General features: G+C 45.9%; 7 protein-coding genes, 1 long non-coding RNA gene and 1 other non-coding gene across 12 annotated transcripts; 4 read left to right on the top strand and 5 right to left on the bottom strand.

The window, feature by feature from the left end:
* The first annotated feature begins 4,780 nt into the window (after positions 1-4,780).
* LOC112345693 lies at positions 4,781-4,941 on the top strand. Its single transcript, XR_002992128.1, has one exon. It is a non-coding gene; the product is annotated as a U1 spliceosomal RNA (small nuclear RNA).
* Positions 4,942-7,515: 2,574 nt separating this feature from the next.
* LOC112345498 lies at positions 7,516-8,261 on the bottom strand. Its single transcript, XM_024672371.1, has 4 exons — positions 8,148-8,261; positions 7,952-8,058; positions 7,771-7,886; positions 7,516-7,718 (listed from the first exon to the last, which is right to left on the bottom strand). Exons 1-4 carry the CDS (start codon positions 8,259-8,261, stop codon positions 7,516-7,518), a joined length of 540 nt encoding a protein of 179 aa, XP_024528139.1.
* Positions 8,262-10,312: 2,051 nt separating this feature from the next.
* On the top strand, positions 10,313-11,573 carry LOC9633116. Its single transcript, XR_002992107.1, has 2 exons — positions 10,313-10,805; positions 11,011-11,573. It is a non-coding gene; the product is annotated as an uncharacterized LOC9633116 (long non-coding RNA).
* A 1,383-nt stretch (positions 11,574-12,956) lies between these two features.
* LOC9633115 (CDK-activating kinase assembly factor MAT1) lies at positions 12,957-13,907 on the bottom strand. Its single transcript, XM_002967634.2, has 5 exons — positions 13,801-13,907; positions 13,675-13,748; positions 13,522-13,625; positions 13,362-13,430; positions 12,957-13,307 (listed from the first exon to the last, which is right to left on the bottom strand). Exons 1-5 carry the CDS (start codon positions 13,839-13,841, stop codon positions 13,083-13,085), a joined length of 513 nt encoding a protein of 170 aa, XP_002967680.1. The 5' UTR covers positions 13,842-13,907; the 3' UTR covers positions 12,957-13,082.
* Positions 13,908-15,750: 1,843 nt separating this feature from the next.
* On the bottom strand, positions 15,751-17,409 carry LOC9630972 (DCN1-like protein 2). 4 transcript variants are annotated; one of them, XM_024672780.1, is made up of 9 exons: positions 17,284-17,409; positions 16,974-17,166; positions 16,837-16,924; positions 16,724-16,775; positions 16,589-16,667; positions 16,348-16,527; positions 16,244-16,289; positions 16,063-16,178; positions 15,751-16,010 (listed from the first exon to the last, which is right to left on the bottom strand). In XM_024672780.1, exons 2-9 carry the CDS (start codon positions 17,065-17,067, stop codon positions 15,886-15,888), a joined length of 780 nt encoding a protein of 259 aa, XP_024528548.1. In that variant the 5' UTR covers positions 17,068-17,166; positions 17,284-17,409; the 3' UTR covers positions 15,751-15,885. The 4 variants fall into 4 exon arrangements, with proteins under 4 accessions (XP_024528548.1, XP_024528550.1, XP_024528549.1 ...); XM_024672782.1 differs by having other exon boundaries at positions 16,974-17,163; positions 17,284-17,391; XM_024672781.1 differs by having other exon boundaries at positions 16,974-17,222; positions 17,284-17,387.
* On the top strand, positions 17,091-19,449 carry LOC9633114. The gene is made up of 3 exons (XM_002967896.2): positions 17,091-17,232; positions 17,376-17,631; positions 17,849-19,449. Exons 1-3 carry the CDS (start codon positions 17,091-17,093, stop codon positions 19,389-19,391), a joined length of 1,941 nt encoding a protein of 646 aa, XP_002967942.2. The 3' UTR covers positions 19,392-19,449.
* Positions 19,415-22,886, bottom strand: LOC9630971 (WD repeat-containing protein 75). The gene is made up of 16 exons (XM_024672446.1): positions 22,737-22,886; positions 22,489-22,674; positions 22,113-22,415; positions 21,668-22,061; positions 21,497-21,615; positions 21,365-21,442; positions 21,159-21,302; positions 21,043-21,105; positions 20,823-20,989; positions 20,694-20,769; positions 20,575-20,645; positions 20,385-20,523; positions 20,194-20,326; positions 19,980-20,143; positions 19,738-19,924; positions 19,415-19,680 (listed from the first exon to the last, which is right to left on the bottom strand). The coding sequence occupies exons 1-16, from the start codon at positions 22,857-22,859 to the stop codon at positions 19,487-19,489; spliced, it is 2,541 nt and encodes an 846-aa protein (XP_024528214.1). The 5' UTR covers positions 22,860-22,886; the 3' UTR covers positions 19,415-19,486.
* LOC9633113 (multifunctional methyltransferase subunit TRM112 homolog A) lies at positions 22,872-23,641 on the top strand. The gene is made up of 3 exons (XM_002967895.2): positions 22,872-23,096; positions 23,321-23,410; positions 23,474-23,641. The coding sequence occupies exons 1-3, from the start codon at positions 22,920-22,922 to the stop codon at positions 23,573-23,575; spliced, it is 369 nt and encodes a 122-aa protein (XP_002967941.1). The 5' UTR covers positions 22,872-22,919; the 3' UTR covers positions 23,576-23,641.
* A 101-nt stretch (positions 23,642-23,742) lies between these two features.
* On the bottom strand, positions 23,743-24,654 carry LOC112345529 (ethylene-responsive transcription factor ERF021-like). Its single transcript, XM_024672449.1, has one exon. It carries the CDS (start codon positions 24,626-24,628, stop codon positions 23,867-23,869), a length of 762 nt encoding a protein of 253 aa, XP_024528217.1. The 5' UTR covers positions 24,629-24,654; the 3' UTR covers positions 23,743-23,866.
* Positions 24,655-24,683: the final 29 nt, after the last annotated feature.

The raw sequence follows: 24,683 nt of genomic DNA, 5'->3' as shown, positions 1-24,683 counted from the left end.
CCGAATTGTAAGCCCTATAAGATGTATCTTCCAGTAGACCCCAAGTTGTGACAATGCCCTCTTGTGAGACGTCAATGCAAAAACAAGCTTAATAAAGCATCCAATTTTTAAAAACTTCTTAAAAACAAGGAAAATAATTTATGACATAATTTTGACCTTTTCTAATGGTTCTAAATGCAAATTGAAACTCAATCAAAAATCATTTCTAATAATTAACACAAAGATCCATTTATAAACTAATGTAAAATCCCATAAACCAATATGAATATGGTATAAAACAATGTATCAACAAGTTGAGGCATAAAAATCAACTCAAAAGAATCCAAAAGGTTGTCCCCTCAAAAGTTGATCCTTTCCTTGTAAATGAGAAACTAAACATGCAATAAAACCACCCCATTTTTGTCCTTCCAAAACACAAATAGTTTTAATTGCTTAAAAACCAAGAGTGACCATGTATGAAACCAACGTTCCAAACCAACATCAGGATGTTAGTTTAAAATGCTGGTTTATCCACGGCCAAAAAACCAACCTTTTGGAGGTGATGTGAGATACAAAATCAATTGTATCTCTAGCAACTCTGCCAAATCAGGACACCTTGGTCCAGCATAAATCAAACTGGCGATGGCCCCCTTGAGCTTCGGAGGACATTCCCTGCAAAGAGGAGATAAGAGATTAAACCTGCTGCTTCTCTCGTTTCTTCTGCTTATGAAGCACGAGCACTGCATCATCATAAATTCTTGCAGGATTCCATGGTCCAACTCTCGCAGACTTACAATCTCGAGATCCCGGTGGTGACAACAGTGCTCAAAGGAAAGAGCTCACCTATACTCCCAGCAGTGATCAAACGGAGGAGCTCGCCTATCCACCCAGGACCAAAACACGTTAGTGCATTCGAAAATGGATCTCCTCCAAGCATTGGCACCAAACAAGCTGTGAGATCTGGAACTCCTTCAAATGGAAAGATCGTTCCAGGCCCTCCTCCAACTCGTAACACATTTGCAGGCTGGCTGCATTCAAGGCCACAGATTCATTGCGTCAATAAAACGAAAACATGTTAAACGGCACTAAACACTAAACTCTGATTCTTTGTTAGAGAAAAACAGTTTATTTATAGGGTCACTTACTGAATCGGCCGGCCTGCAAATGGAGGGAGAAGTGGAAGAAAGAGCCCGAAGTTACCATACCTCTAGATCCTGTGATCATGCAAGAAACACAAAAAGTGGGCATGCTTTGTATCCTTCTTGTAAAATAGTTTCTTGATCACAAGACTATAGAACTTAGGAAAGAGAGAAAACCACTTTCTTGTCTTTCAATCTATTTCTTTAAGAGCCACGCAAACAAACTTTTGTTCGGTTGCTTCAATCCAGTTTTACAATTATCCTGCTCATAGATTTTTCTTCTCTAGTTCCTTGTTTCAATCTTGTTTTTTCCTAAAACATCAACACTGTATAACTAGAAAGATTTCCTTATAGATCAAACTACCTCCAGTTCCAGATTTCTGCACACTATTTTGCTCTGTAAGGGAAAGACCAAGGACACGAGAGAAAAGAAAGCATACCAAAGGACCTCCACTTCTTGCGTTTCTTGCAAGATTGCAGGATCTACAGGCATGGTAATTTCAGGCTCTTCCGGTTCTCCCTCGAGGGCATCCAAGAGCTTCTTCCTCTCGGCCTCTTGCGCCTCCTTGACCGTGGCATCCTGCTCGGCCTTGAGCTTCTTCATCTCTAGCTCCCGCTGTTTTCGCTCAAACCATGTATCGGCATCGGCCCAAACTGCAAAGATAGAATTCCAAATCAACAAGGTAAGACGAAGCTGTCGTGGAACAAATAGCAAAGAAAAATCAAAGAGACAAGAAGAAAAGTAATAGTTTAGAGAAAGAACTGACAAACAAGTGAACCAAAGGCAAGAGAAGTAAAACAACTGACTTCGTTTAGGAATGAAGAACTAAAAGAAAAATCTTCAGCAAATCCATATACTCTATGAAGATGAAATCTAACGCAAAAAAAAAAAAAAAACGAGAAAGAAGGGAAATGGAAGAGAAAACTCACTTGGTTGAGATGCCCAGCCCTGTTCTCTTCCCTTGATCTTCATGGGCTGCGCGTAATTCACCGTCAACAGTTTGCGAAAGAGCTCCGAGTTGTGCATGTTGTCCATGGCCGCCGTCGCATCGTCCCTTGATCCAGGGGCATTGTCACGTCCTTGATGTCGCCAAACGGATTCAAACCCCGTGGAGAACCCCCTCGTTCACATTCTCGTTGTCCAAAAATCTCGGAAGAAACAATGTGATCAATAACCATGAAACTTTAGGGTTCCAATGAATGCGACCACAAATGGCCAGAGCACTGCACGGGAGCCTAGTGACGTGGAACACCATGCTGACGACATATGCCTAGACTGCATACGGCCATACGAGCCGGATCTTTTGGGCAGCATCGGGGAAAGAAGTAGCGAGAGTTGGACTTGACTTACACGGGCTGGAAACTTCTCCGTTTTGCTCTACAACTTCCATACGTCGCCTTGTTACTTTCGTTCGTAGGCGAGGATTCAAAGTTCAGGAATGTTTTTGTTTCACCGGGAGGGAACGAGACTCTCGTTCAAACGAAAGAGCGTGTTTTTGACGGATGATTTTTCAAAGTTTTTCCGGGACGGATGGAGAGGAATAACCGTGTATAAAAGCCATTAATGAAGCTGGGGTATCTCCAAGTGAGAAGAAGCGATCCCATTGGAACGGGAAGAGCAAAAGTTGCGATCCCATTGGAACTGGAAGTCTAGCAAAAGTTGGAGAGAGAAAGCGATCCCATTTGAGCAGGAAGAAGAGTTGGAGGAGATCAAAGCAAAAGCACTCGGAAGTGTCGGAGCATGGAGACTCGTCTGATCTTCCAGCTGCTGCTGCTGCTGCTGCTCCTGGCTGGAGAGATCCACCAGGAACAAGTTGGAGCTTCCGCTGCTTCTCTCGTTTCTTCTGCTGATGAAGCAGGAGCACGGCATCATCGTAAACTCTTGCAGGATTTCACGGTCCAGCTCTCGCAGGCTTACAATCTCGAGATCCCGGTAGCGACAACAGTGCTCAAAGGAAAGAGCTCGCCTATACACCCAGCAGTGAATAAAGAAAGTATACTCCCAGCAGTGATCAAACGGAGGAGCTCGCCTATCCACCCAGGACCAAAACACGTTAGTGCATTCGAAAATGGATCTCCTCCAAGCATTGACACCAAACAAGCTGTGAGATCTGGAACTCCTTCAAATGGAAAGATCATTCCAGGCCCTCCTCCAACTCGTAACACAATTGCAGGCCGGCTGGATTCAGTGCCATCATCGCCGATTCACTGCACAAAACCATGTTAAACGCATGATCAACCAAATAAATAAACTCTGATTCTACTAAGAAAGAGAAAAAAACAGTTTCAGAATCAAGAAACTATTTTTTTATGTAACGAACAAATCAGATGGTCACTTGTGGCGCTGCTCAATCAGCTACAATGGCCACCCTGAAAATGTGTTATGAGTTGGAGGGAGAAGTGGAATTCTAACCGGAAGAACCCGAAGTTACCATGCCTGTAGATACATGCAAGAAACACAAGAAATGGATCTTTTCTCTCGTGTCCTTGCTTCTTATAAAATAGGTTCTTGATCACAAGAAGGAAAGATTTCAATTGATTTCTTTAAGAGCCATTTGCTTCAATTCAGTTTTATAAATTCGCTCCACTATCCCGCTCATAGAGTTTTGTTCTCTAGTTCCTTGTTTCAATCTTCAAGCTTTTTCCTCAATAACCGGGAATCACTGGCTTTGGAATTCCGTTCGATCGAAGAAACCTCCTTGACAACCTCCTTGACTGGTGAATCTTCAGGGTATTGCGCGAGGACTTTAGGCGTGCCTAGAACTATACCGTGTGTATAAAATAACTCTCAAGGAAGAGCTCATCCCCGCAAAGGTTGGAAGAAAAGATGGTTCTAAAGCAAAGCGAAGGTAATGGCTCTTGATTGACTGAAGCTGCCGCTGCTGCTCTTGTTCACAACAACACACAGCGCTGCTTCTCTAAGATCTGATAGATCAGAGTTTGCTTTTTCTCTTCCATACAAACTTTCACATTGTCTGTTTTCCACAAATTTCTGCTGTTCTCCAGCAACAGTGGCTGAAGCAGAAGGAGCTAGTCAACCTATACATCCACAACTGCCGTATTATATACATATTGCGTGGCACTCGGTCTATTACCAACAAAACAAATTACAAAGTTTTTCTTGGTTTGGACCATTAAATGAAGTTTAGGTAGTTATATTCTGTTGGTGAAAAAATTCGTTGATGTTGGTGCCAAAATTGAGCTAGGGTTTCGTAAAGGACCACGCCACTTTCATATATTTGAATAAAAATTATTTTACAAATATTGGCGGTATGGTACTCTTTTAACTTCTGGCCATGGGTTCGAACCGCGGGGTGCTCAGATACGGCATCCGGCCGAGCCAATTAGATCATATTATAAGAGTTATGACGATCGAGGGCCAACGCAGGGCATTCGACCACTCTTGGGCAAGATACTTAGTATCAATTGTTGTAAAGGTCACATCTAAGTTCTTGCTACTCCTTGGAGAGCTTTGCTCCCAAAATACAAAAGAGAAGATGAGAGAAGGCTTCTCTTTTTCTCACCCGACAACTCCTCTTCCCTCGTCTCGATGAGCCATGAACGAAGGATATGCTGCACCAATTCTTGCCCTATCCCACATGCCGGGGAATGGAATAAGGGCACAAGAGCAGTATATAACCCAGCGCTATGGGAAAGGATCCATACTTACCTGGACGGGGTCTATTGGCGATCATGAAGGTCAATGGCCTAGGTTCGGCCTTCCCATTGCACTACGGCTTGGCCGGCCTACCATCTTCCCAAAGTGGAGGAGTGGACGTCGTAATTTGTGGAAGTTGAGGGCTCGCGTACGCGCGGCCCTCTCCAAATTTTAAGCCCTAATATGGATTTTCTAGTTCCAATTGCTAGCACTCTTTTAAGCTAGAACCATCAGCTTCATCCATGCGCTTGTCCCTAGTTCCTGCCGGCGATGGCGGCTCGCAACTCTCGAATCCTCTGCGTCTCTGGATCCACCGTTGAGCCAATCTCGGGCTGCCTCGTTGGCTGCTGCATCAACATACCCGCCACTGCCGGCGCGTACGCTCCAGAAGGTCCCTGTTTTTTATCCAAATTCTCGCTGGAATACCATTGAAAAGAATTTCTCGTTTCAGTGAAGCCTTGCTCTTGCTGGATGCTAATCTCCACAGCCTGTGTGTGTATGTGAGACAGAGAGAGAGAGAGTAAGGATTTGTTTCTCCTCGAAAACACGCCTTACCTTGCAAGCTCTGGATGCGAGGATTTGCTTGTAGTTTTCCTCATTATACGCCTTGATCTTCGCCTCAGATTGAAGACTACCAGGCAAAGTGAGTGAGCGGCTGAGAGAATGTCACTGATGTCCTCAAACCTGAAGTTTTCCACATTCTCAGTTCTTCTGCGAAGTGATAACAAGCATTTTTGTGATCATTGAGAATGAATTGAAGAGATTTTTTTGACTGATTTCAATTCATGAAACAACAAAATATATTACAAGTTCGCTTCTTCAAGACGAAAAGGAAAAAATCTTGAATCTGTGCAAATCCATGTCACAGCATTGACAATCTGGCTGAAGCCGCGAAGTATGGAACAATTATTGCTTGTTCTTGTTTTCTCTCCTTGATCTTCCCATCTGAGACTTGGGCGTTCTTCTTGGGCTTGATCTTGCTGGTCTTGTTGCTGCTACTCCTCCATCCAAAACAACCCATGCGCTTGTTAGGACTGAGGTCCTGTTGATTGCCCTTCAACTCCGCAGCATGAACTTGAGCCATGGGTTTCCAATCACAATATGGAGAATCGACAATGAAGAATTTGCAGAATTGCTTTGGTGCCTGGAGCCTGGAGCCTGGAATTATATTTTCTACACTGTGTCGCTACGAGTTCTTGACACTGAAGCTTCCCATCCTCTATGTTTTATATTCTTGACGGTGAAGCTTCCTATCCTCTGTGTTTTATATCCCAGCTTTCCACGGGACTTTCCTTGCACACCAAGCAAAAGACTCGGCATGCAAATGAAGTATCCTGGAATGTGTTGGGATGTGACGTTATGACATATCTTGAAAGTTTCAAAGGGCAAAATTATCACGTACAGTTTTAATTGGAATTTTAATGTGATTGAAAAGATTAACGTCCAGTATTCAATCGAGATATCTTAAATTTCCATGCTTTTGGGAGGATCACATCCCTCACACGAAATGGACTACCAAAATTTAGAACAGATTCAAATGTTCAAGATGACAGATTTATTTTCATTACAAAAAATAAAAAATTTAGAAGCCTATTACAGGAGTGGAAGTCTAGAGAAGTGACAATTGCATCTCACTGCTACTTTTCATAGTCTTGCTCACATTGCTTGCTACTTATTTCAATTTCCATTGTCTCGTTGCAACCTCTTGTTGCTCGTCCGTGTTTCCACCTTGAACTCCTGCTGCCATTCCAAAATCAATGATCGTTTTGTATTTGAATAGAGTCTAGATTACAACAGTGGAAAAAAAATTCGCTTCATATTATTGTCTTGTTATCAAAACCCATGAGCAGAGGTTTCTCTAGTAGTAGACGCTTCAAATGCCGCGACAAAGACACCTCGTCGTTCGTGTCTTTCCTCTGCCTCTCGGTAGGTAGCATCCAAAACTTCCGAAGAGCTCATCACGGCACTCGGAAGGCTTCCGCGATGCAAGAGAACGACGAGCTTCTGGATATTGTGAGGGCAATCAACAGGACTCAGATTGTGGGTTGACTACTCCTCCATCCAAAGCACTAACTCCATTGAGCCAGTCACAAATTTGAGAGAACAAAGGATATAGTCTTCGTGCGTGAAGGCTGAATTAGATTTTCTACGCTCTGTTGCTGCGAATTCCTGATTTCAATCCTTGTCCAAAAAACTTTCCGTGCAAACCAAGAAATGACTCGGCATGCAAACGAAGTGTCCTGGAAATGGATACGATGCTGCTCATTCATCCTAGCTTGACCAACTTATCCTGAGTACCAGATCTTAAAACAGAGAAGATATTTGGAGGGAGAACAAACAATCTGGAAGCTTTTCTCTACTATTACAGGAGTGGAAGTCTTGGCGAGGAAGAGAAGTGAGGAACGACAATTGCATCCTTTTTCTTTTTCTTTGACTCACTGCTGCTTTCCATAGTCTTGCTCCAATCTTGCGAATTCTCCACCTTGTTTGCTACTTTGAATTTCCATTGTCTCATCCATCCAAAACAATCGACCTTTGCAACCTTTTGTTGCTCGTCCATCTTGATGCTGTTTCCACCTGCTGCCATTCCAAAACAAATGAAAGAAATTCTCAGGGCACACATTATATACTTCGTCCTAACTTGCTAGCCAAGAAATATAGAGAGTTGTTAGGACTCCAGACTTTGACTTGAATAGAGTCTAGATCATTATTGTCACGTGTTTCTCGGTCACAAGAATACTATGCGGAAAAAGAATCATCGCTCGCTTGGGCACCACTATACATTGAAAAGAATTTCTCTACTACAAAGCTTTCATCTGTCAAAATCCACCGGAGGACATGAGCAGAAGTTTCTCCAGCAGTAGACGCTTCAAATGCCGCGACAAAAACACCTCGTCGTTCGTCTTTCCTCCGCCTCTTACTACCGGCGGTAGCAGCCATACCTGTGAAGAGAGATAGATCTTTAGGCATCATATTGGTAGCGAGTTTTCTTGCCTGGTAGTGTATTCGCTCGGTTCAATTGAGAGGTAGCATCCAAAACTTCCGAAGAGCTCAGCACTGCACTCGGATCGCAAACGCAGGCTTCCGCAATGCAAGAGCATGACGAGCTTCTGAAAGCAGGAGGATTTTGTGAGGACGGCCATTCTTTTCCAGCAAGAGAACTACAGTGTGTTACCTGTACATGTGATCCACAAACTCGACGACAAGAACAGGCCAAGCGCCTGGAGCGGCAGCTACGTTAATTAGATCAGAGCATGCGAATGGCGAAGTTTTCTCTACCTTCTGGATCGTAATTGCTCAAATCCTCGTGCACCACCCTACTAAACTCGCCCGGTTAAGGCCAGTCTCCAAGCATCCACCGCGATGCTCACAGCTGAGAGGAAGAATAACGGAGACTCCACAAGCTCTTCCATCCATAGCTCCGAGTTTAGGGCACCACTCAAGGCTAGGGTATGGGGAAAGTGCCGGGCCCATAGACATCCCATGCATTCAACATGTTGCAAACCAAATGTAGCTTCTCTAGAGCACAATGTTCTCACCCCAAATTTTCATTCTCTTGCACACTATCTTCTTTAACATGGTGTTCTTGACAACAAATGCCTTTGCGAAGCTGTGGATGTATAGCATCTGGAGTCGTGCCCCCAATGCAGCCAATTGAGTTTATCCTTCCTTGCCATTGATTTGCAATCTAGGTCTTTTAACACCTTAGAGGCACAAACTAGGCTAAAGATAAAGGAATCATTATTCTACTGATTGCTCATGTTGCAATGAAAGGCACTTTCCTTTGGCAAAAGAGCAAACCATAGCAACTTTTATATAGGGTTTATGAACACTTTGTATGGTCCCGTGTCTAACCCCTCACTTCATGCTCATCTTCCTGATTATAGTCTTAGTTTCAACAAACACCTTTACCAATTCCATGACATGGTGGAGCTTGTATTTGGATGCAAGTTTGCATGGTGTTGGTGAAGAGCTCATTCATGTGTGACATAGGCAACACTGAGGGGAATGGTAAGACCCAAGCTACAACATTGAGGCTGATTCCTTAACTTTAGGCTGGTGTGCACTAATTGTTGAAGGCATATATGAGTTGGGCTTGACTACTTCTCAAGAATAGCATGCTTAAGGAGATTGCAATTTTGTGCAATAACGTTTGGCCAAGAAGATCAACAGTAGGGACACTTCAATCATTTTTCCAAACATAACCATTTTAATATTTGAATTGAGTGAGAAGGATTTTCAAACATGGGCTAAACTATCCAATATATACCATGTGCTAAGGGCAAAGAACTAGAGTTTTCAGGGATTGAAAGCTCATCCTCACTTTAGTAAGAGTAGATGTAGAGTTACTTTGGATGATGTCCACAACTTAGGTGTGGAAGTTTTCTCCAAAGTTCAAATCAAAGATTAGGTAGTTGATGAGTTGCACAAGAGGAATGATCATCTTTACTAGAAAGATCTATAGTAAAGCATTTATGCCAATGAGTGAAAGCCCACTTAATAATGTTAAACTCTTGTAATGGCTCTATAGAGCTTCTATGCATAGTGAGTATTGCAAGCCTTCTTACAATAGGTTTTCCATTGCCTTTAGCTTTATGAATAGGTAATGCCACACTATTGCAGCCATGGATGCTTCCATAGCTTATTTATAGCTTTCACCAAGTTTGGTGAGTCTAGACTCAAACATTACATTATAGTCATAATTGCTGGGATTCTCCAAGATGGAATCCATGGATTTACACCAATCACCCTCCTCCTTTATACCTAATGCACCTCACAGTTAATTGAGTGCATTCTAAATATGTAACTCATGCCTTGAGGTCCATCTTATACAATCAGCAAGGCATCCCTAGATGCCAATGCATTTTAGGACATTGTGACAAAAAGACAAGGAAAGTGAAGTTTAAAACACAACTTTGGTATGGTCTTTATTTCTGTATGCATAAGTTGACTTTGTGGGTTAGTTGCTATTCCAAGTGTTCAAATATAATGCACAAATCTCTTGTGGGTGTATAATTGCAATATTAGCAATTGCAAAAAGTTCTAAATGAGAATGATTGACAATTTAACAGAGGAGGACTGTTTAAACATTTTGCAATCAACCTCTCTAATGGCTTTTGCATGTGGCTTGCCCCACATCTATTGTGGTGTCCTCCCAACGTTCTACAACTTGGAGTGTCACCAAGTTCCTTTCAAGAGTAACAATTCAATAGGATTAAACCCCTTGCTAAGAAACTTTTTCTCTACTATATTGAACTCTATCAAGCCGCTCTTATAAAGAACTCTCTAATAAAAATGCTTATACCAACAAGTTCTTCAATATAACTCATTTTTCCACAAATGGAAGATTTTATGATGGACATGGATGAATGGGGTTTTATTCTCGAATGCCCAAAGTTGCCCAAATTTACAATAATGCTAGGATACAATCTAAGTTCCCCATTCAATAGACTCTTTGAGCTTTTAATTACGACATTTGCTAGCTTAGTTGATAAGCTTAAGCCAATTCAAATAGACTCTCATTAAGGAAGTTACCACTAACTTGCATAGTGATAGTTTTTTTCATCTTTTGTCATGTGCAATAAGAGCAAGAGGTGAGAACATAATGCAAAGAAGCCTACCATGATCAATTTTGTTCGCAACATGGTCTATGTGAGTGGCTTAATTCCTGACATGGCATGGGCCATTCCTACGTGGCATATAAAGAATGGATGTGAAATGGACATTCGACAATGACACGTGGCATGGAGGCCAGCATTCCCCCTTGAGTTGTACCCTAAACTCGTTGCAAGCTATGGCAGAAATGGAAGAGCTTGTGGAGTTCATTGACGACATAGATGGGGCAGAGAGTCATGAATTTTACCTTTGTGATGGTAGAGTGGGCGTAGATGCGGTTCAGAGGGTGTTCTCGGCTAACTCCATCTCCGTGATGAGGGTCCGATGAAGAACTCTTGAACCAAGAAAAGAAGATGGTCTCAGCAAAGTGAAATTTCGGGCTGGATCTTCTCATGTCATTCGTCCCACGAGAGGTATGCTACTTTCTTTTAGGATGGCTTCGGTTTCTACTTCTTGCCCCAATTTTCCTTTATGCGAAATTCTTCGCCAAAGCCCCTATGGCGATCGAAGGAGGACGATCTCATTGCCCTTGCTCTCCCTGCGCATTTGTCTTTAGGTGGCCATATGCTGTGGCGTTTAACTGGTTTCTTGTTTTTTTTTCAATTTTATTGTTTACAGAAACAGGCATTACAAAAACAGCAGAAACAGATATTACAGAAGCAGACATTACACATCCGTGTGACGCTTATATCTCTCTCAAACGTCCGGCAGTAGCACAGTACGAGTCACGTTACAAGGCAAGGTTCCCTTCTGCTCGGACACTCGTTCCATCCTTCCCAATTGCTGGAAATTCCTGCAAAGAATTGCTATGCAATGTTCTTGAATCTTGACCCAATTCTTGATGTGGGTTGTTGAAATCTCTCAATCTCCCACTGGCTTTGTTCTCTGCTTGCTGCTGCTTGTTGCTCAGCACCTTTACACAGCCTGGTGCCTTGGTGCAACGCCTCAAGCGTCCCAAACATTGCAAGAGGGATTGCAATCGGGAGGCTCATCCTCCTCCTCGTCACTGGCCTCCTGGCCAGCAAGCGCCATTCTCAGGATCAAGGAACCCAGGGCTCCGATACCATGTTAGCAGCGGAGAGACGCGCACACGAGGAGGAAGAACTGTATATATATATATAACTGTATATGATTGTGTACATATACATAAAGCTACTGCCACGTGGGCATAACAACTGCCACATCATCTCTACCTCTAACAACTATGAAAGAGTTTGATGTGGGAGAGATTTACAGTCTACCTGGGTTTTGATGGTAGCAACATCCAAGTGTTTATGGAAAGGTTTATAGATGTTAGTCAACTAGACATGCCAGCTGTTATCTCCACCTACACAGGAAGGAGAAGACTTTTATCAACCGCTATTGAGAAGTATATTATGGAGACTGCACCTGCTGCAGATTGGTTCATGGAGTTTGCACGAAGGATGATCACTCAAACAGGCCGGGAACTTGGAGTCCATCGCTCTTTGAGAGACGATGCAGTTTTGCTGTGGAACAATCTGAGATGGCAAGTTTTATAGAAGGTCTGATAGTTACTTACTATCTCTCAGGTAAGACCGCAAGCTTTATAGAATTACGTGATATTGTGATATTTACTTATTACTTTTTCAGGTGCCATGTGATTGTACCAGGATGGAGGGGCATGACTCTTGTAGACCATGGTTTTGCAACTCTCCTTGAGAGCAGTGATGGAGCAGAACATTTTGCACCAATAGCTCCATATATTAGAGGTGTTATTGATAATAAAACAGAGACTCCTAGTTTGTCAGTTACAGTAGAAATTCACTATATAATCTTGCGAGAGCCTTTGGTGGTAAATGCACTATGGCATAACATGCCACAAAGTATGCTCATGAGATGCTTTATAAACACATTTAAACACTCATTTGTATGTAAAATCAACTTTGAGACATATACATGCATGACTTTTGGATTTACATTTGACAAGAAGGTACTAGCAGAGCTATTTGGATTGGTAGAAACACATGCTATGTACAAGAAAACATATGACTTTTTAAAACGAAAAGGGTTGTCAGTAGTGTTAGTTAAGGAGATTAAAAATGCAAAACAATTGAACAAGTGGCTCAAGTCAGTGGAGACTGATGCTTCATTTACAACATATGCTTGGACAGGGACATTCTGTGAAGCAGGACCAAAGGCAATGTTTTTCTTGTGGAATGGTAAGCTGAACAAGAAGATGCTTGTGTTTGTACAATTCACAACGAGAAGTGACTTAGGAGCAACTCAAGCATTTGTGACGCTAGACATCATGAAGCTGGACAAGAAAGTGAATTTAGAAGGCTCTCACAAACTCAAAGAATGGTATTCCACTAGTTATATAAGGCTGGTTGTGACAACAAAGGAATGCCCACGAGCGAGCGGGACAGTTTACCTTCAGAGAAGTAAGGTAGAGTGAACGTTTAAAAGAAAAACGTTCAAAAGAAAAAGCTGTGGTAAGTTTGAAAGTTGTATGCTATTTGAACTTTCTGTGATCTGTTCTGTAGGTTCCACCTTTGTCAGCTTTTTAAGCTAATGAAAGGCTACGTGGTATTGTGAGCACAGAATTACTAGAAGTTGTAGAAAAGTTGTAGAAAAGTTGAAGAAAAAATGGAAACAGGGGCTATCCAACGAGAGCCGGCTCTCAAGAACACTGCTACTTCATCCATTGAGCAGCAGTTCTTCTCTTGTCTCTAGTTGACCCACAAGCTGGAGAAAGCTTCCGTGAGATCCCTCCTGTGGCAGCAGTCTATGGACCAGCCCCCGGCGATGGCGGCTCGCTCCTCTCGAATCCTCTGCGCCTCTGGATCCTCGGCCGCGCCACCGTTGAGCAGGCTGTGTCCAATCGGCTCGGGCTGCCTCGTTGGCTGCTGCATCAACATCCCCGCCACTGCCGGCGCGTACGCTCCAGACGGTCCCTGTTTTCGATCCAAATTCTCGCTGGAATATCATGGAAAAGAATTTCTGATTACCTGTTCTATGGCTTCTCTCGTTTCAGTGAAGCCTTGCTCTTGCTGGAGAGCAGTGCTAATCTCCACAGCCTGTGTGTGTATGTGAGAGAGAGAGAGAGAGAGAGAGAGAGAGAGAGAGAGAGAGAGTAAGGATTTGTTTCTCCTCGAAAACACGCCTTACCTTGCGAGCTCTGGATGCGAGGATTTGCTCGTAGTTTTCCTCATTATACGCCTTGATCTTGGCCTCCGTCTCAGCCACATCGATGCCTTGGACCAGATTGAAGACTACAAGGCAAAGTGAGTGAGCAGCTGAGAGAATGAAACGAGAGCTCACTGATGTCCTCTACGTCTTCCAGGTAGTCATTGTAGTCTCTGAGGGACGCGAAATTGTCCTCGCGCTTGTTGTAGCTGGCACGCACAAGCGATTGAGAAAAGTGGAGGAGACATTTGCGATGCTTACATGCTCGCGATGCGCCTTCGCACTTGCATCTCCTTGTTCATACCTAGGCCGTAGAAACCCTAAAACCTGAAGTTTTCCACATTCTCAGTTCTTCTTCTTCACAACAAGCATTTTTGTGATCAATTGAAGAAATTTTTTTGAATTGATAGAATGATTTCAATTCACGAAACAAAATATATTACAAGTTCGCTTCTTCAAGACGAAAAGGAAAAAGTCTTGAATCTGTGCAAATCCATGTCACAGCATTGACAATCTGGCTGAAGTTGCAAAGTGTGGAACAATTATTGCTTGCTTTTGTTTTCTCTCCTTGATCTTCCCATCTGAGACTTGGGCGTTCTTCTTGGGCTTGATCTTGCTGGTCTTGTTGCTGCTACTCCTCCATCCAAAACAGCCCATGCGCTTTTTAGGACTGAGGTCCTGTTGATTGCCCTTCAACTCCGCAGCATGAACTTGAGCCATGGGTTTCCAATCACAAAATGGAGAATCGACAATGAAGAATTTGCAGAATTGCTATGGACTTGGTGCCTGGAGCCTGGAGCCTGGAATTATATTTTCTACACTGCGTCGCTACGAGTTCTTGACACTGAAGCTTCCCATCCTCTATGTTTTATATCCCAGCTTTCCACGAGGCTTTCCTTGCACACCAAGCAAAAGACTTGGCATGCAAATGAAGTATCCTGGAATGTGTTGGGATGTGATGTTATGACATATCTTGAAAGTTTCAAAGGGCAAAATTATCACGTGCAGTTCTACTTGGAATTTTAATGTGATTGAAAAGATTAACGTCCAGTATTCAATCGAGATATCTTAAATTTCCATGCTTTTGGGAGGATCACATCCCTCACACGAAATGGACTACCAAAATTTAGAACACATTCAGATGTTCAAGATGACAGATTTTATTTTCATTACAAAAAATAAAAAAATTTAGAAGCCTATTACTGGAGTGGAAGTCTGGGCAAGGCAGAGAAGTGACAATTGCATCGTTATTCATTTTCACTGGCTCACTGCTACTTTTCATAGTCTTGCTCAAATTGCTTGCTACTTGTTTCAATTTCCATTGTCTCGTTGCACCCTCTTGTTGCTCGTCCGTGTTTCCACCTTGAACTCCTGCTGCCATTCCAAAATCAATGATCGTTTTGTATCTGAATAGAGTCTAGATCACAACAGTGGAAAAAAAAATTCGCTTCATATTATTGTCTTGTTATCAAAACCCATGAGCAGAGGTTTCTCTAGTAGTAGACGCTTCAAATGCCGCGACAAAGACACCTCGTCGTTCGTGTCTTTCCTCTGCCTCTCGGTAGGTAGCATCCAAAACTTCCGAAGAGCTCATCACGGCACTCGGAAGGCTTCCGCGATGCAAGAGCACGACGAGCTTCTGGATATTGTGAGGGCAATCAACAGGACTCAGATTGTGTGGGTTGACTACTCCTCCATCCAAAGCACTAACTCCATTGAGCCAGTCACAAATTGGAGAGAAGAAAGGATGGTAGATTTTCTACGCTCTGTTGCTGCGAATTCCTGATTTCAATCCTTGTCTAAAAACAGATTATACAAATAAGATATTTGGAGGGAGAACAAACAATTTGGAAGCTTTTCTCTACTATTACAGGAGTGGAAGTCTTTGGCGAGGAAGAGAAGTGAGGAACGACAACTGCATCCTTTTTCTTTTTCTCACTGCAGCTCTCCATAGTCTTGCTCCAATCTTGCGAATTCTCCACCTTGCTTGCGACTTTGACTTTCCATTGTCTCATCCATCCAAAACAATCGACCTTTGCAACCTCTTGTTGCTCGTCCATCTTGATGCTGTTTCCACCTGCTGCCATTCCAAAACAAATGAAAGAAATTTTCTCGTTGCCTTCCTTTGTATGTCCTTAGGGCACACATTATATACTTCATCCTAACTTGCTAGCCAAGAAATATAGACCAGACTTTGACTTGAATAGAGTCTAGATCACGAGTGAGAATTAATATTATTGTCACGTTTTTCTCGGTCACAAGAATGCTATGCGGAAAAAGAATCATCGCTCGCTCGGGCACCACTATACATTGAAAAGAATTTCTCTACTACAAAGCTTTCATCTGTCAAAACCCACCGGAGGACATGAGCAGAGGTTTCTCCAGCAGTAGACGCTTCAAATGCCGCGACAAAGACACCTCGTCGTTCGTGTCTTTCCTCCGCCTCTTACTACCGGCGGTAGCAGCCATACCTGTGAAGAGAGATAGATCTTTAGACATCATAGTGGGAGCGAGTTTTCTTGCCTGGTAGTGTATTCGCTCGGTTCAATTGAGAGGTAGCATCCAAAACTTCCGAAGAGCTCAGCACTGCACTCGGATCGCAAACGCAGGCTTCCGCAATGCAAGAGCATGACGAGCTTCTGAAGGCAGGAGGATTTTGTGAGGACGGCCATTCTTTTCCAGCAAGAGAACTACAGTGTGTTACCTGTACATGTGATCCACAAACTCGTCGACAAGAACAGGCCAAGCACCTGGAGCGGCAGCTACGTTAGTTAGCTCAGAGCACGCGAAGGGGGAAGTTTTCTCTACCTTCTGGATCGTAATTGCTCAAATCCTCGTGCACCACCCTACTAAACTCCAGGACTTGTCGCCAGGTATCTTCGGTAATAGCATGGCGATGGTGCATTCGCACAAACTCGCACCACTGGTCGAGCAGCCTGAAACGCCCGGTTAAGGCCAGCCTCCAAGCATCCACCGCGATGCTCACAGCTGACAGGAAGAATAACGCAGTGAGAAACCATCCAGCAGCAGGCAACAACATAACACTTACTGAGGCTTTTCTGACCCTTTTCCCGGCACATGAAGAACACAAAACGGTAGAACGTTCCAAACCGGCGAGCATCTAAGAGCTGCAGCAAATTGCGAGGGGTTAAGCGCGGCTATTCTCACTGGCGATGCTTCATACCTCCCAGTGCAAATCGTTAACAAGCTGGCGCAGACCATCGAGAGAGGTATGGCTGAAACCTTGCGACGAATTAACACAAGAAACGAACTAGTGAAAAGAAAAGACTCGCATACCCAGTGAGAGCTCGTGAATCCGCATACGCGAAGAGAGCATTCAAACGCGCCTTGATTCTTTCTTGAGAATCGTCCGTGGAAACAATATCTGGGAAAAGAAAAGGATGAGAATCAAGCAAAGAAAAGAGAGAACTTGCCTGCAAACTCTAGATAGAATTCGAGCATCCGGTTGTCCATGAGATCCTGGGCTGTGGTCCGTGGTGGTGGATATGGGGACCACTGCCACCCCATTATTTTGATCCGCTTTATCTTCAATGAGACCCTCTGTTACTGACATCACATACGAGCTCCCAGAGGACGCTGGTGTCGATCGAAAACAGCTCCGCGCTGCTGGAAAACCCACGAAATATCATCCGATCGGCCCACACAATCGCGATCGCAAAACCCTAAGCCATGGTACGATAGATCTCGCGAATGCGAACGGCGAGGGGGGGAGATAAACCATACCAGATTCACGACATTTGATCCTCGCGGCCTGTTGCGTGGGCGCCCGGCGCCATTGAAGCGAGGAGAGCTCTCGCTTCAGTGCGCCTATTTAGGGGTGGGATGGGATCGATCGCCACCGTCGGCCAGGCGCTTGCACATCAGCGGCTGGGATGGTGCCAGCATGGACGGAAACGTTTTGTCGGAATCGACGGTGGATACGACCTCTGGCTCCGAAAGGGACGGCTCCCAGCTGGAAACCCTAGTACGCTCACAGAACACTCACACTCTCCTCGCATTCTTTGCGCCCTCCTGGAGCTTTAGGCGCGGGCTTAGGGTTATTGTTCGCGCAGAGGAGGAAGGGCTCACGAGGTATGCCGCGGCGCTCTGCGATTGCGATTGATTTCCTCTCCCTCCAGCATCGCCTCGCGGCGGCAGCAGCGGCGGCTGGGATAGAAATGCCAATGCGCGAGCTCGAGCTTTCTTGAGCTGCTGCTCTGCTGCGTTGCGAGCTTGCGATTGCGATTGCCTGGATAGAGAATGGAAATCGCTAGGGCTCTGCATGATGAAATCCGTTGGCTTTGCGCAGGTATTTCAAAAAACAAGGGGAGGAAACAATGCCACGGAAAGCTCCCACCGCCAAGCAGCAATGGAAGTCGTCGCCATCGCCATCGTCCAAGAGCAGCTCCTCGTTGGCCACTCCCGCTGGAACTTTCCACTTGCTGGACGCGCTCGAGCCCAAGCTGCCCAAGCACCTGGACGACGCCAGCTCCATCGCGGCCTCCGAGTTTGATTCCATCTCCAACAACGGCAGCTGCTCGGGCGAATCGGAGGACCAGTCCCAGCTCCCGTCCAAGGAGCGAGCTTTCATCCCGGGGCTCGACGCCTCCCCGGACAAGCAGGAGAAGATCCGCCTCAAGAACGAGAAGAAGCACCAGCGGCAGAAGGAGCGCAAGACCAAGGAACTCAAGGAGCGGTGCGCCAGCTACCTCATGTCCCGCAAGCTCGACAGCCTCGCCCAGCAGCTCGTCCCCATGGGCTTTTCTTGCGAGAGCGCCACCATGGCTCTCATCCTCAACGAGGGCGACATGGAGAAGTCCATCACCTTTCTGCTCGAGGACGGCGAGATCCCAAAGACGCTGCCAAGGAATGCCAGCCTCAAGCTCGACATATCCGACCAGCTCGCCAGGCTCGCCGACATCGAGACGCGGCACGGCTATCCTCTGGCCGAGATCGAGCGCGCCATCGTGGCCTGCGAGGGCGACATTGATGCTGCTCTCAAGTGGCTGCGGGATCACAGTGGACAGCCGGTGGCAGCGGCGCCGCAGCGGCAGGATCTGCAAGCTTCGAAGGTGGCGGAGACAAAACTGCAAAGCGCGGAGGCTCGCGTAAGTCAACTGGTGGTGCCATCTGCTAGTCCGGCTCCAGCCCCAGTTCCTCCTGGCTTGAGGGCCGTGCCTCTCCCGCCACCTCCGGTGTGGCAACGCGGGGCAAGCAGCCTCCATCACTCGCTGAGCTCTGTCAGTGCCGCCGCCGCCGCGAGGCTGGACCCGGCGCTCAAGTTTCTGGAGCAGCAGAGCAGGGAGCGGGACATCATCACCGACTGGAGGAATTCTCATCCCAGTCACCAGCAAGCCATGCTGCAACGCTTTCGACGCCTGGACGAGCCCCATTTGATAAAGTCCCCTCAACAGCAGCAGCAGCAGCAACACCACCACCAACTCCAGTATCACCAGCACGGCTCTCCAACGAGTTTACACCATCCTCATCCGCTACAGCAGCTCGCACCGGCGTCGCTCTCGGTAGCTCCTCCGGCGCAGTCGATCCATCCGCCGTGGAGTGCTGGGAACTCGAGCAGTCCTTCCGATAGCTGGGACATCCCGGTGGCCCGAAGCGTGGACTACCACACTATAGACTGGAGCACGGGCATACCACCGTCTCCATTCGCGAAGCCGGCGACGAGCTTTGGCTTGAGTTCTTCGCTGCCACGGAGCTTCATGGTTAGAAGCGAGGGATGGAATCGACAGCAGTCTGGTTACCGTGGTTCGCCGGACGACTTGGCCAGCCAGGAGTGGACGACTCCCTTCGCTGGGAAGGATTTGGTTCACCACCAGGCAGTCCCGTCGCTCTAGTGGATCCAGCATTGCTATCTGAATAAGAGAAAAAAGGAGATGTTTCCTTTTGTCGAAACAAAAGTCCCGAGTGTTCTTCGTGTTCTTTGTGTTCTTCACTGTGCTTTCTTTTGCAGGAAACTCTCCAAGATTTGTTGGCCGATGTCGGTGAGCGATGGTAGGACGTGAGAGGGTGCGTTAAGGAGATCTCCCCAAGGCTGTGTTGACGTGATTTTGCTAAGTTGATCGTGTTGGGCGATTGGTTTGGATGTGTTTGTGGTGAGGTACATAGCGTTAAATGTGTCGAGAGCTGTGAACGATGGCTCGAGAGTGAGAGAGAGATAAATGCTGAAAGAGAGAAGCTTACCATCTTCGATTGCGGCATTGGCCGCGATTTTGGAAGCAGGCTTTGGGTTGGACTCCGAGTATGGATCGAATATAACGTACTCCCGGTGTTTGTTGAGGATAAGTAACTTGGATTCGGAGGAGCTTGCGTTGATGGCTTTGTTCACTTCCTCCGTTGGAGGGAGGAACAGGAGAGCACCACCAATGCCCTGCAAGAAAAGGATATGTTTAGGTGCATAAGGCCGCACAGCGCCGCGCACTTACATCTTTAAAGTCCCAGACTGAGGTTGGAAGCGGACTTTCTGGCTTAAATAGGCAGACTTGAGCGGTTCCATTGCGTTTAACTTCAGCACCTCCTTTATGATACCGTTTTGTGTGGCTCGAAGCGAGGACTGCGAAGTGTCCGCCGTTTGGATCCACAGTGATGCCTGTTAATAAAGCTGTCTGAGGAAACCATCAGCTGACAACAGAAGATTACCTTCGACCTCGACTTGGTAAGACCACCATACGGAAAGAGTGGACAAATTCCACACAGTTAGCTGAGGTTGCTTGCCGAATGATGCAGAAATGAGGTACGGGCATTTAGGAACAAAGGATAACATTCCCACAACCTGTTCGAAGGAAGTTAAGACATTTCAAGTATGAAGACGCGAAGCTAAAAAGCAATACCTCATGGAATGCACCTGGAATACTCAATACACAGACAAGAGTGTTGGATAGAGGATTCCACAAAGTGATGAGTTCCTCAGCAGCTACCGCAAGTAGAGTTCCATCGTGCGAAAAGGCTGCTGCATGCATGCGTTTCTGCCTAAATCACACTTTTCAGAGAAAGAAAGATAATATGTCGTATCAAGCTTACTTGTAGGAGCCAGTTGCGCTGCATCGCCAGTTGTGGGTGTCCTTGCTCTCGTTTTTCGTTTGAACCCATAACTTTAAAGGCGAGTATCAGTATCCACACAGAAAACTACAAAGACATACCTTGAAATCATTGGCTCGGGAGCACGTAACAGCAATGTTCTTCGAGGGATGATATGCTAAAGCCAACACTTCCCCACTAAAAAACTCAAGTTCAAAAAAGTACTAACGGATTAGCAGGAACGTACGTACCCATGGGGACTATCAACGCTAGTGTGTAGAGTATAGGGGATGTTCTCAGAACTTTTTGTCCAAAATTTTAGAAAAGAACCTCCGCCGACACCGGCTTCTGCAACTCTGAGGTCAACCGTGACCATCACTGAGGCATCCGCTGAAAATGCAACGTGTGTAACCAGCGTCTAGGATGACAATCTACAGTTAATAAGAGTCTTTTGACAAAAGTAAAGCTTACCGATTGTCCAAAATCACCCCTCGAGTGATCAAAGGATACGAAATTTCTTGGTGACACTTGAATCTGCACAACTGCATGTAAAAGTTCTGCACATTATATTTAAGAATTTGGCATACCTGATTTGCGTGCTTGTCGAGGAGGACATCGTAAAATTGGACTATGAGATTTGCTGTAGGCACAGCTACGGTCCCATGGACATGATGAAGAGCCACTTTGGTGACATTTAACCATTCAAGAGTATCTGGACAAGTAACATAAGGCTGAAAAAAAGCAAACACCAAACTTGGTGTTAGGATACTAGCATCATAACGACAATATCAACCTTAATTCCGAAGATAACGCGATCCATTCTCATGCTGCCAATGTTTAGAAATCTCAATGAATTGTCTGCCATGGAAAGCTGCAACTCCAAACGTAAGCAACAAAAGCCAATGGAGAAACTTAAACATCATACCACAAACACCGATGGATCAGGAGCGCTAGTGATGTATCTGAATGGAGTTCCTAAGCGCGGAAGAAACCGTTGGTTCCCAGTCTCAATGTGCCACATGACAAAAACCGCTTCCCGTCCCCCTGTGTATATAAAGCGATCAGGAAAACTACAAGTTAATGCAAAAAAACTCACCTGATAGCAAATATGAGCCATCGGCGGTAAAGCTCAAACATGCCACTTCTTTATGATGCCAATGGTATGTTGTCCTCGACTCGGCATCATCGTTAGCGTCTGCCCGTCCACTGTCCGACTTTCCTCGACGATAGTCGCTCGAATAAAACGTTCGTTCTCCTACGTTTTTCCAAACTGTTATCAGTCCCCGCCGGTCAGCAGCCGCTACCAAGGTTTCGGTAGGATCGAAAGCCATAACTGTTAAAGGTTGCCATGGATGCAATACCGTCGCTTGAACTTCCGAACAATAGCCAACACTGGGAGCAGGGACTTTCCATACCCAGACTTTCGCTGAATCAGCCATTCCAACGAAGCTCCCCTTGCGGCTTGCCACCAGCACCCGCGGAAGACTCGTCTGGAAAGTAGAAAACTTAGCAAAACAAAACAAACTTCTGAGAAAACAAACCTTTGCCAAGTGCCCCTCCACCGTTTTCTGCGAAGCTATATGAAGTAGTAAGACTCGACCAGTGTAGCCTCGAAATTCTGTCTTGCGAATGACTGTTGTGTCTGAAATCTTGGTTTCTGCTTCGCCTCCCATCTTTTCTTCTCCTCCCGATTCTTCTTTATCATCTGACTCAGACTCTTCTGACTCAGACTGTTGTTCTTGCTCAGCTTGGACATTCGAAGTTATCACTTCTTTGTCCCACGCAACGGACAAGAACGCAACACCCTTGTCATCAGAAAGCGTAGATGATGCTCCTGGGATCACCTGAAATTACCGGAAAAATTCACTTCATCTCAATAGAACATAGAGAGGAAAGAGTTTCGTGCTGCTCGCGTACCATAGACACTACTTTGTAGCCAACGTCGATCACTGTGATCTGTGTCGCTGTCATGAAGTTCCAGAGCCGAATGGTTTTGTCCCATGACGAAGTCCAAGCGTGTGTGAGCACGGACTTGGCCTCTTCCAGGCCTTTAACCACGACAATGCTCGTCACTCTATCGGTGTGGCCTTGCAGCTCCGCGACCTGGATCACGCATTCCTCGAAATCTAGCAGCAGCGAAAGAGAAAATGCAAGTAGGATCTTACCCGGAGTCCAGTCGCGACGCTGAGGACGGAGACCGTGCATCCAGTGCACACGAGAAGAAATCTCCCATCGCAAGAGAAGGAGGGCTGCTTATCGGCGAAGAAGCTCCCGCCCCGGAGCGCCATAGCCGAAAAACCCTAAATAAAACCCGGGGTTTTAGGGTTCTTGGATTGTGCGCGATCGCGATGAGGCTGCTAACGCACAACATGCTGTCCTGCAACATCAAGGGCGTCAGCAAGGGATTCCCGCTCGGCATCGAGGTCGCCAAGCTGGAAACCAAGACGGTAGAGTTTAATCCGCAGTTCTTGCGCCATTCCTTCCCCAAAATCGAGTGGAAAGCGTTCCAGGAAGCCGCAAAGACTGTAAGTTTGCTCTCAAGGTGTTCTTTGTTAGCCCAGATGCTTTCTATTGTTTCTTCGAAAATGACGATTGCTAGTCTCTTAAATGGTTTTCTTACATTCTATGCTTGTTCGTTCTTTCCACTATTTTCTACAAAGCTTCTAGTTCTTGATAGTATCGTTTGCTCCGAATTCTTTTTCTTTGCTTTAGCTTTCTCATCCTCGTGCTCGGTCTTATTGTGTTCCAGCTAGGTGTGAATGATCTTCCCGAGCAAGTAGAGCCCTCAATGCTGGACGATGATGACTTCCTGCGGCGATTTCATCATGCTCTCCTTGAGGTACGAACGAGAAAACGAAAGAAAATCCTGTTGCTCACTTCGTCACGCTTCGCTTTTTCTCAGATCCATCTAGAGGAAGGAGACTTGGTCTGTCCAGAGACTGGGAGAAAATTCCCCGTAGCGAAAGGTATCCCAAACATGCTCCTCAACGAAGACGAGGTGTAGAAATGTAGTTTTTGTTCTTTTCGCTTGTGACCTTTCGTATAACATTCGCGCTACAACTTTAGCTCCTTCACGTTGGTCGTTTACATTGCTTTCTTTGCTTTACTGTTAGCAAGATTGATTTAACGGCTTCGCTATGAAATGAATCAGGTACAGGCTGCTAGCTTCTTTCCTGTTCTTTTTCTTTCTTTATTTTGTTTTCTAATCTTTTGACATGTTGCTTGATCTAGATGGAGATAGGACAAAGAAAAGGAATGCCCAAAACAAGATCCCCGGCGAAAAATCGTCTCAGCTTCAGGTGCATGGAAACTCGGGATACGTCCAGAGATCCAAGTCACTCGCGTCTTCTGGAGCGTCCATCCACAGTGGGATTGCTGAAAGTATCTCGGTGGAGCCGACAGCAGCCGGTACTGTGTCACTAGATGTCGTGGAACGCGACGAGTTCGGTGCTGACACAGGCGCTGCTGATGTAGACGATGCGTTTGGATTGGAACTCTGAGCGACTGGACCTACTGCGCCTCGCTTGCTGCCACCGCCACTCTCGTCGGGAACAGCTCGGAGGCTTTCTTGACTGGATCTTCTCCGATGGTAGAACTCAGCAGTCGAAGAGATTGATGGAGGTGCCTGCACACGAACCAAGTTAGGAGCAGCAGCAGCAGCAGCAGCGGTAGCAGTGGTGCTAGTAACTCGAGCTTGCTGAGCAGCGAAAACAGCCAGAGCTTGGATCTCCTTGTTGGTGGTCGGCAAAGGACGCGGCAGGCCAGGCAGGAACTCTGGAAAGTTGAAGCTAGAATTGGCACCTCTCAGGCACAGAACAGCAGCGTCGTAGGCTCGAGCCGCCATCTCGGGTGTCTCGAAGGAGCCGAGCCAGATCCGCGACCTCTTGTTCGGCTCCCGGATCTCCGAGACATACTTCCCCCAGCTCCGCTTACGTACTCCTTTATACTTGGGACGCAGCGATCCCTCTCGGCTGCTGCTGTGACTACTCCGCTGCTGCGGCAAGTACCTTCCGTCCTCGATCCTGGCTACTTTGTGGTGGCAGAGCTTGTCAACCATCGCTGAAAGTGAGCTCTCTCGCCGCCCTCGTCGTCGTTCTCATCAAGTGGAAGCT

The sequence above is a fragment of the Selaginella moellendorffii genome, unplaced genomic scaffold (genome assembly GCF_000143415.4).
Source record: "Selaginella moellendorffii unplaced genomic scaffold, v1.0 SELMOscaffold_9, whole genome shotgun sequence".
In the NCBI taxonomy this organism is placed as follows: Eukaryota; Viridiplantae; Streptophyta; class Lycopodiopsida; order Selaginellales; family Selaginellaceae; genus Selaginella; species Selaginella moellendorffii.
This window is presented reverse-complemented; position numbering and strand designations above follow the sequence as displayed.

Excerpts from the sequence above, each read along its gene's own strand:
- LOC112345498 (XM_024672371.1), bottom strand. The coding sequence starts at position 8,261 with ATGGGATGTCTATGGGCCCGGCACTTTCCCCATACCCTAGCCTTGAGT. Across the intron at positions 8,059-8,147 it reads CGTTATTCTTCCTCTCAGCT|AAGGTAGAGAAAACTTCGCC; the intron begins GTGAGCATCGCG and ends ATTACGATCCAG. Across the intron at positions 7,719-7,770 it reads CCGAGCGAATACACTACCAG|GTATGGCTGCTACCGCCGGT; the intron begins GCAAGAAAACTC and ends CTCTCTTCACAG.
- LOC9633115 (XM_002967634.2), bottom strand. The coding sequence starts at position 13,841 with ATGAACAAGGAGATGCAAGTGCGAAGGCGCATCGCGAGCAT. Across the intron at positions 13,626-13,674 it reads GGAAGACGTAGAGGACATCA|TCTTCAATCTGGTCCAAGGC; the intron begins GTGAGCTCTCGT and ends TTTGCCTTGTAG. Across the intron at positions 13,308-13,361 it reads CGAGAGAAGCCATAGAACAG|GGACCGTCTGGAGCGTACGC; the intron begins GTAATCAGAAAT and ends GATCGAAAACAG.
- LOC9630972 (XM_024672780.1), bottom strand. The coding sequence starts at position 17,067 with ATGGGGTGGCAGTGGTCCCCATATCCACCACCACGGACCACAGCCCAG. Across the intron at positions 16,776-16,836 it reads GATTCACGAGCTCTCACTGG|CCATACCTCTCTCGATGGTC; the intron begins GTATGCGAGTCT and ends GCAAGGTTTCAG. Across the intron at positions 16,668-16,723 it reads TTAACGATTTGCACTGGGAG|CTCTTAGATGCTCGCCGGTT; the intron begins GTATGAAGCATC and ends AATTTGCTGCAG.
- LOC9633114 (XM_002967896.2), top strand. The coding sequence starts at position 17,091 with ATGAGACCCTCTGTTACTGACATCACATACGAGCTCCCAGAGGACGCT. Across the intron at positions 17,233-17,375 it reads TCGCAAAACCCTAAGCCATG|GGGTGGGATGGGATCGATCG; the intron begins GTACGATAGATC and ends GCGCCTATTTAG. Across the intron at positions 17,632-17,848 it reads GAGGAGGAAGGGCTCACGAG|GTATTTCAAAAAACAAGGGG; the intron begins GTATGCCGCGGC and ends GGCTTTGCGCAG.
- LOC9630971 (XM_024672446.1), bottom strand. The coding sequence starts at position 22,859 with ATGGCGCTCCGGGGCGGGAGCTTCTTCGCCGATAAGCAGCCCTCCTTC. Across the intron at positions 21,616-21,667 it reads TGGCTCATATTTGCTATCAG|GGGGACGGGAAGCGGTTTTT; the intron begins GTGAGTTTTTTT and ends TTATATACACAG. Across the intron at positions 21,106-21,158 it reads TCGACAAGCACGCAAATCAG|ATTCAAGTGTCACCAAGAAA; the intron begins GTATGCCAAATT and ends GCAGTTGTGCAG.
- LOC9633113 (XM_002967895.2), top strand. The coding sequence starts at position 22,920 with ATGAGGCTGCTAACGCACAACATGCTGTCCTGCAACATCAAGGGCGTC. Across the intron at positions 23,097-23,320 it reads TCCAGGAAGCCGCAAAGACT|CTAGGTGTGAATGATCTTCC; the intron begins GTAAGTTTGCTC and ends ATTGTGTTCCAG. Across the intron at positions 23,411-23,473 it reads TTCATCATGCTCTCCTTGAG|ATCCATCTAGAGGAAGGAGA; the intron begins GTACGAACGAGA and ends GCTTTTTCTCAG.
- LOC112345529 (XM_024672449.1), bottom strand. The coding sequence starts at position 24,628 with ATGGTTGACAAGCTCTGCCACCACAAAGTAGCCAGGATCGAGGACGGA.